At 40.3% G+C, this 14,562-nt stretch overlaps 1 protein-coding gene across 1 annotated transcript; it reads left to right on the top strand.

Annotated features, from left to right (window-relative positions):
• The first annotated feature begins 276 nt into the window (after nucleotides 1-276).
• LOC140824160 (uncharacterized) lies at nucleotides 277-2,432 on the top strand. Its single transcript, XM_073185755.1, has 3 exons — nucleotides 277-465; nucleotides 556-1,569; nucleotides 1,983-2,432. Exons 1-3 carry the CDS (start codon nucleotides 277-279, stop codon nucleotides 2,430-2,432), a joined length of 1,653 nt encoding a protein of 550 aa, XP_073041856.1.
• Nucleotides 2,433-14,562: the final 12,130 nt, after the last annotated feature.

The raw sequence follows: 14,562 nt of genomic DNA, 5'->3' as shown, positions 1-14,562 counted from the left end.
TTGGCACAGTTCAGCAGTTATTTTCCGCCGAGATTTGATAGGATAGAGCAGATATTTGTGACCGTTCCGTGTGCTAGGTCTGCTTGGTTACGATTGGCTACATTTCAGCTTTCGAGGAATGTACTGTTGTGGTGGCAGACGACTGAGGCCGGATTGAGAGCTCAGGGCCGTACTGTTGATTGGGATGTGTTTCGGACTCGTTTTCTTGATAAGTATTTTTCTATAGCAGCCAGACAGAAGAAAGAGCGAGAATTCGAGGATTTGAGACAGGGCAGTATGTCTGTTGCTGAGTATGAGTCTCGGTATTCTGCATTATTGAAATATGTGTCACATGTTGCTACGAATGTTCATGCTAAGATGAGACATTTCTTGAAAGGGTTGAAGTTAGAGTTATTTGATCGTGTGCAATCAAATAACCCGATATCATTTGAGGATGCAGTGATGAGGGCAGAGATGGCTGAGTTGGTGATGCAGGAGTATGGGGCTCAGGGACGATTATCAGAGCCGACTAGGGAGTCATTGCGACCGCAAGGACAGTCTTTTAAATATTAGAAGGGTTCATCTTCTTCATCCTCATCTGGGAAGCGCCGATTTGATTCACGACGTGTTGAGAGTCGTGGGAGCAGTTCTCAGTCTGTTCAGGGGCAGAGAGGGGAGTCCAGAGCAGTGAGATGTTTTCGTTGTGGGGGACCTCATCTGATCAGAGATTGTACACAGACCGAGATCACCTGTTTTGAGTGTGGCGGTGTTGGTCATCTGGCGAGACATTGTCCTAGTAGTGAGGGGCAGCGAGAGCCTAGGAGTGCTAGAGGTAGATCCTCAGAGAGAGGAGGACGACAGCCTCGTCAGTTTACACCACGACCTTCTGGAGGACAGCCACGTATGCAGGGAGCTGATCCGCCTCAGGCACATGTGTATGCTTTGACACGAGAGCAGGCAGAGGAGGCACGAGAGGAGATGATAGCGGGTAAGTGTTATTTATGTTCTTATCCTGCTTATATTCTTATTGATACTGGTGCCTCGCATACTTTTATATCGAAGAGGTTTTTGGTTGAGCATCATATGCGCTCGTCGCCATTGTCTGTGCCTCTTTCTGTTTCGACACCTTCTGGAGTTGATATATCAGTTGTATCTATGATATCAGATGGTATTATTTCTTATGAGGGCTATGAGCTGATATCTGATATGATTATTCTAGAAATGAATGATTTTGATTGTATTGTGGGAATTAATGTGCTGAGGAGATATTGTGCGACAGTTGATTGTTATCAGCGGGTGGTATATTTTGATACATATGAGAAAGAGCGTTGGACATTTTATGGGAAGGGTTCTCGTTCCCGTGTTCCGTTGGTTTCTGCCATCCGGATGTCTCGGTTATTGGAGTATGGACATTATGAGTTTTTGGTTATGACGTTTGGGTTGACGAATGCTCCAGCTGTGTTCATGAGTTTGATGAATAGGGTATTTCAACCTTATCTCGATCGATTTGTTATTGTGTTTATTGATGATATATTGATATATTCCAAGAGTGAGGCTGAGCATGTTGGGCATTTGCGTTCAGTGTTACAGGTGCTGTGAGATAAACAGTTGTATGCCAAACTCAGTAAATTGAGTTTCGGTTGGATCGAGTGGTCTTCTTGGGTCATGTTATATCGAGAGATGGGATTTCTGTTGATCCAACGAAGGTTGAAGCCGTGTTACAGTGGTCTGCAACTACATCTGTACCAGAGATCTGTAGTTTCTTGGGTTTAGCAGGTTATTATCGTCGATTTATCGAGGGATTTTCAAAGATTGCTAGGCCTTTGACACAGTTGACTCAGAAAGGTGTGTGATTTCAGTGTTCTAAAGCATGTGAGAGGAGTTTTCAGGAGTTGAAGCACCGACTGACGACTGCACCGGTGTTATCAATTCCTACAGAAAATGAGAGGTTTGTTGTTTATACTGATGCATCATTACATGGTTTGGGATGTGTTTTGATGCAGGATCGACATGTCATGGCATATGCCTCGAGACAGCTGAAACCACACGAAACAAGGTACCTCGTGCATGACTTGGAGTTAGCAGCCATTATCTTTGCCTTGAAGATATGGCGACACTATTTATATGGTACCTCGTTTACGATTTATACTGATCATAAGAGTTTGATATTTCTGTTTACACAGACAGAGTTGAATATGAGACAGAGACGATGGCTAGATTTGATGAAGGATTATGATTGTGAGATTGAATATCATCCTGGTCGAGCCAATCTTACAGCTGATGCACTGAGTCGTAAAGTGAGTTGTACGGCAGAGGATGTGGGTCGCTTATCAGCTATGATGATGTCTTGTTATTCCTTGGGATATGATTTTGATATCTCGACGACTCCTATCCAGGTATCTACGTTATTAGCTGAACCTGATATATATGGTTGTATTCGTGATGCACAGTGAAAGCGGACCGGTTACGGTGGCCGGAAGCGCAACGGAAGTTTAAAATCTAAAATTTTTAGCTCAAAATTTCGGCCACCCCATACATTGTGCAACAAATGCAATAAAAACACAAAATGACATTCATAGGGTGTTTTAAAGAAATATACCTATCAATCTCAAGAGATTGATTATGGCTCCAACTTTGTTGTCAAACAACAAAGCTCTTGAAAGGTAGAAACTATTTTCAAGCTTTCCAATGAGCACTCCTTGCTCAACTATTAAGCCCACCACCAACTAGGTAGATCCCCTCATATTTTGCACTAGAAAAATATGAGGATTTTTCAAAGAGAAGTGTGTGTATTATTCAACAATTGAAGAACACAAAAATGGAGAGAAAACTTGGAGAGAAAGGGGAGGAGAGTTTCGGCCATGGTGTTGGTAGAATGGGGGAGAGGAGACTTGTCTTGGATGTCCAAAAAGCAAAAGCAAAAACACCTTTTTGCATGCCATGCTTTGATATCCCAAAAAGTAGTCTCCAACTCTTCACTTCCCATGCATGCATATTATATTATATGGTTTTTAATGAAATTAAAAACCTTGGACTAAATTTAATTATCTCAAACATATTTGAGACTAATTAAACATTACTTGAATTTACTCAAGTCCCACTAGTTAAATAATAATTTTAAATTGAGCTCTACAAGACTCAATATGATTTAATTAATCCAACACTTGAATTAATTTAATTATTTGGACTCTACTAGGCCCACTAGTGTTTAATTAATTCAACACTTGAATTAATTTAATTTAGTCCATAATAATGTTTATGAAAATCACAATTTTCAAATACATTATTCACTTGGCCAAATTTTAATTTAGGAACACTTTCATAAATCAAAATTTACATTTCTCTCATAGAAGTCATACTTCTATTTTTCTTTACACTTATAAACTCATTTATAAGTCTTCAACACATTGAACTATTTTCTCCTTTATAGAAGTCATACTTCTAATTTTCCTTACGCTTATAAACTCCTTTATAAGCCGTTCAACACATTGAACTATTTTTACTTCTCAACGGGATCTAGAAAGCTAGCACTTGTGTGGCCCTCAATGGTTCATTGATACAACTAGCCGTGGGTTCACATCTCTATGTGATTCGGACTAAACATGTCCTTATATGAGCATACCCCAATTGCTCCATTCTTATTTATCAACACCTTGATAATAAGAACGTCAGAACTCAAGTCTGATAGTACCCAACCAATCATGTTAAACGCCTAGCAGCATCGCTTACATGATTCCCTAGGTATCAAATGATAGTGCCTGCAAGAACCATTCAATTATGGTTAGCGTACAGTACGGTCCCTTCAACTCATATATCCCGATCGATTCGACAACCATTGGTTTATCGAGAGTTGTCAATGAATCGATACTATGTGTCATGTCGTAGTTGCATCGATGGTGTAATCTATGAAACCCTTTCATAATTACCACCATACTCTGGCAGAGATTTCGATCTACATACACATGATAACACATAGGATATCCATACCCGAAGGTAAGCGGTGAATCCCCGACTACAATGCATCGACTCCTATGTGTTTCGACAGAACACCCAACCTTGCCACCTGATGACCCCATGAGAGTCGGTAAACAAGTCAAAGTGTAATTCTAGCACATAGAGTCTCAATGTTGTCCCGGGTCATAAGGACTAATTCTGTACAACCATAAACCAGGACTTTTCCACTCGATAAGTGAGAACCACTTGGAAAGTCCTTTTATGGAGGGTTGTTCAGTGCACTCTACAAGGAGCACCTATCTGCATGTTCGGACATCACAATGTCCCCTACCAATGAAACATGGTACTCACATCGCAGATACTAGTCTCTAACTCGAGCGGCCTATATCCTTCTTAGTGGCGGCTGAATCGACTAGGAACCGTTTAGAATATACAGTATTACAAATATGAGTTTCATGATACTCATCATATGAGCATCTCATATTCTTTCTACTATTTGTATATTCAAGGGCTTTATCTATGCAGCTAGCATGGGTATACAGATAAAGATTTGCCAAAATAATAATTTCAAATATTATTAAAATAAAGATTGCTTATTCATAGAGTTTCATTGTGAACACTCGCCCAACACTTGGCTCGACGGGCACCTACTCTAACAATCTCCCACTTGCACTAGAGCCAACTACCCTTATGCATCTAACCCATTGATTCGCGATGCTTGTCGAATAATGGTCCAGGTAAAGGCTTAGCTAGTGGATCAATCAACATTATCGGCGGAGCCGACCGTGTCAAAAGACACATCTCCTCTTTCCACAATCTCTCCGAGGATGTGGTACTTTCTCAATACTAGTTTGGATTTCTGATGAGACCTAGGCTCCTTTGCTTGAGCTATAGCTCCCGTGTTGTCACACAACACCGGGACAGGAGCAACTCCATTAGGAATGACGCCCAACTCTTGGACGAAATTCCTTATCCAAACAGCCTCCCTTGCTGCATCTGATGCAGCAATATATTCGGCCTCTGTGCTGGAATCCGTAATATTGTCTTGCTTGGAACTCTTCCAAGAGACTGCAGCACCATTGAGCATGAATACAAAACCAGAGGTTGACTTCGAGTCATCGATATCGCTTTGGAAGCTAGAGTCGGTATAGCCTTCCAATTTTAGTTCTCCACCCCATAGACCAAGAACACTTTATTGGTCCTTCTCAACTACTTGAGGATGTCTTTCACAGCTTTCCAGTGTGGAAGACCAGGGTTCGATTGATATCTACTCACTACACTTAGTGCGAAAGCCACGTCAAGACGTGTAGATATCATCCCATACATGATGCTACCAATTGCCGAAGCATACGGAATGCGTGTCATCGCCACTATCTCTGCATCAGTCTTGGGAGACAGACTTGGATAGGGACACGCCATGACACATTGGTAGGTGTCCTCCCTTGGACTCATCCATCGAGAACGGCTTCACGATGGTATCAATGTATGTGGACTGGGTGAGACCAAGCAATCTTCTCGATCTATCTCAATAGATCTGTATTCACAGTACAAAAGATGCTTCACCCAAGTCGTGCATCGAGAACTTACTCGCTAACCATATATTAGTTGATTGCAACATTCCTACATCATTTTCAATGAGTAGAATGTCATCAACATACAACACAAGGAATGTCACAACACTCCCACTGACCTTCTTATACACAAAGGGTTCCTCAGGATTCTTAGTAAATCAAACTATTTGATTGTACTGTCGAATCTGAGGTTCCAACTCCTAGATGCCTGCTTTAGATCATAAATAGATCTCTGAAGTTTGCATACCATATGCTCACTTCCGATAGATGTAAACCCTTCAGGTTAAGACATGTAAATAACTTTCTTAAAATCCCCATTAAGAAAGTTTGTCTTGACATCCATCTGCCATATCTCACAGTCATACCATGCAGCTATGGCTAGCAAAATCCTTATGGACTTGAACATTGCGACTGGGAAAAGGTTTCCTCAAAGTCAACTCCTTGTCTTTGAGTACATCCTTTTGCCACCAATCGCGCCTTGAAGGTCAATACCTTCCCATCCGCCCCAAGTCCCTATGGGAACAGTTCCCTCAGGTGGATCCACAAGATCCTACACTTGGTTCGAATGCATGGAATTCATCTCAGATTCCATTGCTTCAAGCCACTTGGATGAATCGGCATCAGATAACGCTTCCTTGAAGGTCCATGGATCACATCCATGGTTAGGCTCATCATGGCCCTCTTCAAGAAGCTGACCATACCTCATAGGTGGTCTCGAGACTTTCTCGTATCTGCTAGGAGCTTGTATCTCCTCTCTTGGCTCTTCGGGTGTGGGTTCTATAATTGTGGGTGTCTCTCGAACTTCTTCGAGTTCTATCATCTCCCTTTTTCTATCCAATAGAAAACCCTTTTCCAAAAAGGTTGCATTCCTAGAAACAAACACCTTTGTTTCTTGGGGATGATAGAAATAATATCCAACTTAATTCCTTGGATATCCCACAAAGTAACATAAAATGGATCAACTATCCAATTTATCTCCCACTACCTGCTTCACATATGTAGGGCTCCCCATATTCTAAGATAAGAATATTTGGGAGGCTTACCCATCCATATCTCATATGGTGTCTGCCTTTGAATGGACATTTAACGGAATATCTTTTAATTTTAAGTTATAGAGATCGTTTTCAAGTTCTCAAGTACCAATCAAACATTCATTCATGTAAATGTTGCAAACACCTTTGCAAAATAAACAAGAATATCCATCTTTATCACAATAGAAATGGAAATAATGTTTTTCATCAAAAAAGGTACAAACAAAACATCTCTTAATTAACTTAAAACTATTGTTCAACAATAAGTAAACATCTCTTAAGGTCTTGGCAGCAACTCTTGCTCCATTGCCCATCCTCAAGAAGGTCACACCTCCCTAAGCTTCCTACTTCTTCCCATCACCTGTAACACATTACAGAGATGTGATCAACATTTGGTATCCAATACCCAAGACGTAGAGTTAATTGAAATGTTTACTTAAATTTAGAACATACCGTTTCCAGAACACTTCTGGGCAAGATATTCTTTGCAATTACGCCTCCAATGTCCAGGCTTCTTGCAGTGATGACATACATCATCAGTCTTGTCAGTCTTAACTGGTCTGGCTGCCTCAACGGGATTCGGAGATTGCCTCAACGAGGGCACGTTCTTCTTGGGATGTTGGAAAGAACGCTTCTTTCCATTCCCATGTGGATCAATCTTCGTACCAGATGAAGAACCCACATAAAGGACCAACTTCTCTTTCTTGATGGTGGATTCAAACGTAACAAGCATGTTCACCAACTCGTCAAGGGTCGGTTCCATTTTGTTCATGTTGAAGTTCACCACAAAAGGATCAAATGAGCTAGGCAGCGATAACAGCAACGCGTCGGTGGTCAACTCCGAAGGCAAGATCAGATCCATGCCAACGAGCTTGTCCACGAGCCCGATCACCTTTAGGCCATGCTCATGGACCGAGGCCCCATCTCGCATGCGCAAAGTGATCAGCTCCTTGACGGTAGCATGCCTAAGAGGACGCGTTTGCTCTCCAAAGAGCTCCTTGAGGTGTAAATGAATGTCAGCAGCACTCTTTGCATCCTCAAAACGCCTCTGCAGCTCATCATTCATAGAAGTCAGCATATAACACCTGGCTATCAAGTCATGGTCACACCATTCCTTGTAAGCCTGCAATTCCTCAGGATTGCAGTGAGTCGGAGCCTCAACAGGGGGCGACTCAGTCAGTGTATATGCTACCCTTTCCGAATTCAAGACTATTTTTAGGTTTCTTAGCCAAGTGAGGTAATTAGGTCCGGTTAACATGTGTTTGTCGAGTATTGCAGATATCGGATTGCGAATCGAAGACATTGTCAAAATTTGTACTGAAAAGTAAAACAGATAAATGTTGATGACTATTTAATATATTTGGTAAGATATAAAGTATGGACTTTTACTTCATAAATATTCGTTTTTTCGGGTAAATAAATCCAACTCTCCCACTGTTTTGACATCTTTCACTACCCTCTAGTGAAAACGGGAAACCCCTTTCCTCAGTAGGTACGTAAGGTCCAATTAGCGAATTATGATCCCGAATAATATCAGCCAATCACAATTCCTAAAAGGTAGTTTCCAATTGCATCACAATGCAACCCTCTACGTAAACTTTTGTCTCACGTTTGATTAGGACCCAATAATATGACGTCGTTCATCTTTACGTGTCAAGCCTAACCCATCGATGTTGAACCTTAATGGACGGTCGCCATGAGTTCCCTCAATAATATGAGCCGAAATCATGGGAGTTCCACGTAGTTCACATCACCATGTCAATGGATGTCACAGCTTTCCGGCACCCAGGGCTCCCCCAATAATATGAGCCGAGCCCCGAGTACGGGTAGCGTTCATCATGCACCCATTGTCGATGGAAGACAAGGAAATTATAAACAAATTTATAATTCCCCTTTTCGGGCTTGATATTAATTTTGAATCTTATTCAAAATGAGGGTTTTTAATTTTGAAAGGTCTCATCATTAATTTTATTTTAAAAGCTCGCCATGTTTGATCGTATGTTTGCCGGATTCATGCAACTTTGTTATTATCATAATAATAACGCACATACTCATTATTTATAACATATCATGCATATATTATAAACAGTAAACAAACAAGGATGATCAATCGCCCCAATACTAACGGTCCGTGTGAGCTAAACACGGACCTAGGTCCAATCCTAGGGTAAATGCACGGGATGCAAATGCAACATTTACATAAGCTTCCAATATTTACATGTCTTCGATCTTCATAATCATCATGGCCACCATCTTCCAATCTTGATCATCCACTATACTAATATTTACAAATAAATATCCATGGCAAATAGGGATACATCTCATTGAAAGCGGACCGGTTACGGTGGCCGGAAGCGCAACGGAAGTTTAAAATCTAAAATTTTTAGCTCAAAATTTCGGCCACCCCATACATTGTGCAACAAATACAATAAAAACACAAAATGACATTCATAGGGTGTTTTAAAGAAATATACCTATCAATCTCAAGAGATTGATTATGGCTCCAACTTTGTTGTCAAACAACAAAGCTCTTGAAAGGTAGAAACTATCTTCAAGCTTTCCAATGAGCACTCCTTGCTCAACTATTAAGCCCACCACCAACTAGGTAGATCCCCTCATATTTTGCACTAGAAAAATATGAGGATTTTTCAAAGAGAAGTGTGTGTATTATTCAACAATTGAAGAACACAAAAATGGAGAGAAAACTTGGAGAGAAAGGGGAGGAGAGTTTCGGCCATTGTGTTGGTAGAATGGGGGAGAGGAGACTTGTCTTGGATGTCCAAAAAGCAAAAGCAAAAACACCTTTTTGCATGCCATGCTTTGATATCCCAAAAAGTAGTCTCCAACTCTTCACCTCCCATGCATGCATATTATATTATATGGTTTTTAATGAAATTAAAAACCTTGGACTAAATTTAATTATCTCAAACATATTTGAGACTAATTAAACATTACTTAAATTTACTCAAGTCCCACTAGTTAAATAATAATTTTAAATTGAGCTCTACAAGACTCAATATGATTTAATTAATCCAACACTTGAATTAATTTAATTATTTGGACTCTACTAGGCCCACTAGTGTTTAATTAATTCAACACTTGAATTAATTTAATTTAGTCCATAATAATGTTTATGAAAATCACAATTTTCAAATACATTATTCACTTGGCCAAATTTTAATTTAGGAACACTTCCATAAATCAAAATTTACATTTCTCTCATAGAAGTCATACTTCTATTTTTCTTTACACTTATAAACTCATTTATAAGTCGTTCAACACATTGAACTATTTTCTCCTTTATAGAAGTCATACTTCTAATTTTCCTTACGCTTATAAACTCCTTTATAAGCCGTTCAACACATTGAACTATTTTTACTTCTCAACGGGATCTAGAAAGCTAGCACTTGTGTGGCCCTCAATGGTTCATTGATACAACTAGCCGTGGGTTCACATCTCTATGTGATTCGGACTAAACATGTCCTTATATGAGCATACCCCAATTGCTCCATTCTTATTTATCAACACCTTGATAATAAGAACGTCAGAACTCAAGTCTGATAGTACCCAACCAATCATGTTAAACGCCTAGCAGCATCGCTTACATGATTCCCTAGGTATCAAATGATAGTGCCTGCAAGAACCATTCAATTATGGTTAGCGTACAGTACGGTCCCTTCAACTCATATATCCCGATCGATTCGACAACCATTGGTTTATCGAGAGTTGTCAATGAATCGATACTATGTGTCATGTCGTAGTTGCATCGATGGTGTAATCTATGAAACCCTTTCATAATTACCACCATACTCTGGCCAGAGATTTCGATCTACATACACATGATAACACATAGGATATCCATACCCGAAGGTAAGCGGTGAATCCCCGACTACAATGCATCGACTCCTATGTGTTTCGACAGAACACCCAACCTTGCCACCTGATGACCCCATGAGAGTCGGTAAACAAGTCAAAGTGTAATTCTAGCACATAGAGTCTCAATGTTGTCCCGGGTCATAAGGACTAATTCTGTACAACCATAAACCAGGACTTTTCCACTCGATAAGTGAGAACCACTTGGAAAGTCCTTTTATGGAGGGTTGTTCAGTGCACTCTACAAGGAGCACCTATCTGCATGTTCGGACATCACAATGTCCCCTACCAATGAAACATGGTACTCACATCGCAGATACTAGTCTCTAACTCGAGCGGCCTATATCCTTCTTAGTGGCGGCTGAATCGACTAGGAACCGTTTAGAATATACAGTATTACAAATATGAGTTTCATGATACTCATCATATGAGCATCTCATATTCTTTCTACTATTTGTATATTCAAGGGCTTTATCTATGCAGCTAGCATGGGTATACAGATAAAGATTTGCCAAAATAATAATTTCAAATATTATTAAAATAAAGATTGCTTATTCATAGAGTTTCATTGTGAACACTCGGCCAACACTTGGCTCGACGGGCACCTACTCTAACACATAGATGACAGACGAGAGAGTTCAGCAATGGAAGGAGTTGGCTTCTCGGAAACAAGATACTCGTTTTAGAGTGGCTGATGATGGCAGTTTGAGGATGAATGATAGATGGGTAGTTCCTGATATATCTGAGTTGCGCCAGGGCCTGTTGCGGCATGCACATTGTAGTCGATATTCTATCCACCCTGGTGGCAAGAAGATGTATAAGGATCTACGCTCTCAGTTTTGGTGGAAAGGAATGAAACGTGATGTGATTGATTTTGTACGTCGATGTCTCAATTGTCAACAAATCAAAGCTGAGAGGAGAAGGCCGGGAGGTGAATTGAGGAGTTTAGAAGTACCGACTTGGAAATGGGAGCACATATGGATGGATTTTGTGACTCATTTGCCAAGAAGCACTGGAACTATTGATGCTATTTGGGTGATTGTTGATCGATTGACGAAAGTTGCACATTTTATACCCTATAGCATGAGTAGTACGTACTTGACGATGGCACAGTTGTATATACGAGAGATTGTACGATTACATGGGATTCCAGTGTCTATTATTTCTGATAGAGATCCTCGATTTACTTCTCATTTTTGGGAAGGATTGCAGACTGCGATGGGGATAGAGTTGAGATTGAGTACGGCTTATCATCCACAGACAGATGGTCAGACTGAGCGTACTATTCAGACACTGGAGGATATGTTGCGTGCTTATGTCATGGATTTTAAATCTGGTTGGCAGTCATCTATTCCATTGGTGGAGTTTGCCTATAACAACAGTTATCAGAGTAGTATTCAGATGGCTCCATTTGAGGCATTGTATGGGAGACGTTGTAGATCTCCATTATACTGGGATGACGTTGATCGAGCTGCAGTTACCGGTCCTGACATGATTCATGAGATGGAACAGAAAGTAAAGGTGATACAACAACGATTGAAAGCAGCTCAAGATAGACAAGCCGCCTATGCAAATAAAAGACGGAGACCCTTAGAGTTTCAGCAGGGCGATCGAGTATTTTTGAAAGTTTCTCCTTTTCGTGGCACAGTGCGATTTGGTATGAAAGGAAAGTTGGCACCGAGGTATGTTGGTCCGTATGAGATATTGCAGCGGATAGGCACTTTGGCTTATCGATTGGCTCTACCTCCATCTTTATCTGGTATTCATGATGTATTCCATGTGTCAATGTTACGGAAGTATGAGCCTGACCCTTCACATGTGTTGGATATTTCTGAGGTTCAGTTAGATCCTGATGTGTCCTATGTTGAGAGACCAGTTTGTATTTTGGATCGATCTGAACGGAAGCTTCGTAGTAAGATTATACCGATGGTGAAGGTTCAGTGGGAGCATAGAGGTGTCGAAGAGGCCACTTGGGAGACAGAGCGGCATATGAGGGAGCTCTACCGCTACTTATTCTGATGGTATGACGTATCTTTATTTATGCATGTTATTACTGTTGTTGATTAATTTCGGGGTCGAAATTCATTTAAGAGGGGTAGAAATGTAATGCCTGAAATAAATATCATAATTTGTTGATTTAGTAATGGGAGATTGCTAAATAATTAATGATTTTTAAATAAAGAAATATGATATATGTTGGTCATATGAAGTCCAAATGATTTGAAATTTGGATATAACGTAGAAAACTCAAAGATATAGAAGTTTCATGTTTTAAGTTTTGAAAAATTTGATTGTTGGACTGGTCCAAAAGGATTTACCGGTGTTAAAAATGTTAAATATTATATTATATTATTTTATTAATATAATATAATATAAAAAAAAATAATTTAAACTATGCTCGGTGGAATTGAAAGAGTTTCAATTCCACCGAATGTAACAGAGGCGAGGAGCGTGAGGTGAGAGAGTGAGAGAAACAGAGTTTCGAATTTTCTTTTCAATCTTGCGACTTATCAGTTTATCCAATCGACGAACCGGCCTTAGTTTTGGAATCATTGACACGAGGTCTTCGATTTGAGATACGTCACAAGCCTCGGGATCAAAGAAATAGCCAGATTTTATATATACTCGATTATCAGGTACGTGTTGACGTACGAGCATATGTTGTTATTGTTTAGTATTGATGAATACTATTGCGTTGAACGATGATAAATCACCGGAATTGGGTGATTTGATATTATATTTGTTGTTGTTTATTATTGTTGATATTGTTGACTATCGTTGTTGGGAGACTTCTCGTTGATGTTGTTCGTTCAACGATATTGCTGTCGCCGGTGTTGGGGTGCGACGTATCGTTGATGTTGTTATTGGTTCGACGATATTCCTGTCGCCGGTGTTGAGTTGCGACGTATCGTTGATGTTGTTATTGGTTCGACGATATTGCTGTCGCAAGTGTTGGGGTGCGACGTATCGTCGATGTTGTTGTTCGTTCGACGATATTGCTGTCGCCGGTGTTGGGGTGCGACGTATCGTCGATGTTGTTGTTCGTTCGACGATATTGCTGTCCCCGGAGTTGGGGTGCGACGTATCGTCGATGTTATTGTTGCAGTGTGATGTTGTTGAGGTTGTCGATGGTTGATTGTCCAGAAACGGCAAAGGGGGTATCTCTGTTATCATTTCAGTTATATCTTATGTTGTTGTTAATATAACTGTTATGTATTACGATGATGATTGTTGTATATGCTCACCCTTTGGAGGCTGTTTCTGTTGGACAGGTTATAGGACTATGCTGTGAGACAGGATAGTGGTGAAGGACTAGGTGTGTCTAGTCAAATAGTCATGTAGTTGATAGTAGATAGAGACAGTATAGTTTATTGTCTTATTTGAGTTGTATGTGTGTATTTATTATACTGTTTCTGCTGCATTGACGTAGTTAGTGTGGTGATTGCACTATTTTGTCGTATATGCATTATATTATTACGTCGTCGAAAAGAAATTTTTTTTATGCATATTACGTCACATGTTGTATGATTACGTGGCGAGGTTTGGGGCGCCACAAACCAAGTACTGAAGTCGGATCGAAAATCAGACGGGCGAATCTTGCACAATCACAAATCTAAATCTGAAAAGGCGTAAGGATTTTTCTACGAACTTTTCTTGTTCTTCTTTCTGAATTCTGAAGGAATGGTAGCATATTATATACATATATATATATATATATATATATATATATATATATATATATCCACTTGCATGTAAAAGAAACGTGGCTTACTCTTCTTGAATTTCAGTCGACGCTCGGGCAGTCCTGAATTACCGCTCGGGCGCGGAATGTTCTGTCCAAGTATCCGGCTGGTCCTATACTGGCTCTCGGGCCAACAAAAACTACCGCTCGGGCGCCAGACGTTGTGTCCACGAAATATCCTTGTTGAACACTGGCACTCGGGCGGTCATCTTCTACCGCCCGGGCGCCAAACATTCTGTACAAAATCTTGGTCTTGTATTGTATCGGCGCCCGGCTTCTCCACTCGAGCTCCTACAACTTCAATTCTGTTAATTAATCAATATATGATTACATTAATTAAATCGGGCATTACAGAAAAGGCCCCAGAGAGAACCCATGTAATGCCCGAGAATTTAATTACCGTAATCTGAAA

The sequence above is a fragment of the Primulina eburnea genome, chromosome 2 (genome assembly GCF_022965805.1).
Source record: "Primulina eburnea isolate SZY01 chromosome 2, ASM2296580v1, whole genome shotgun sequence".
NCBI lineage: Eukaryota > Viridiplantae > Streptophyta > Magnoliopsida > Lamiales > Gesneriaceae > Primulina > Primulina eburnea.
The sequence above is the reverse complement of the archived record's forward strand: the minus strand, read 5'-3'. Positions and strand labels throughout refer to the sequence as shown.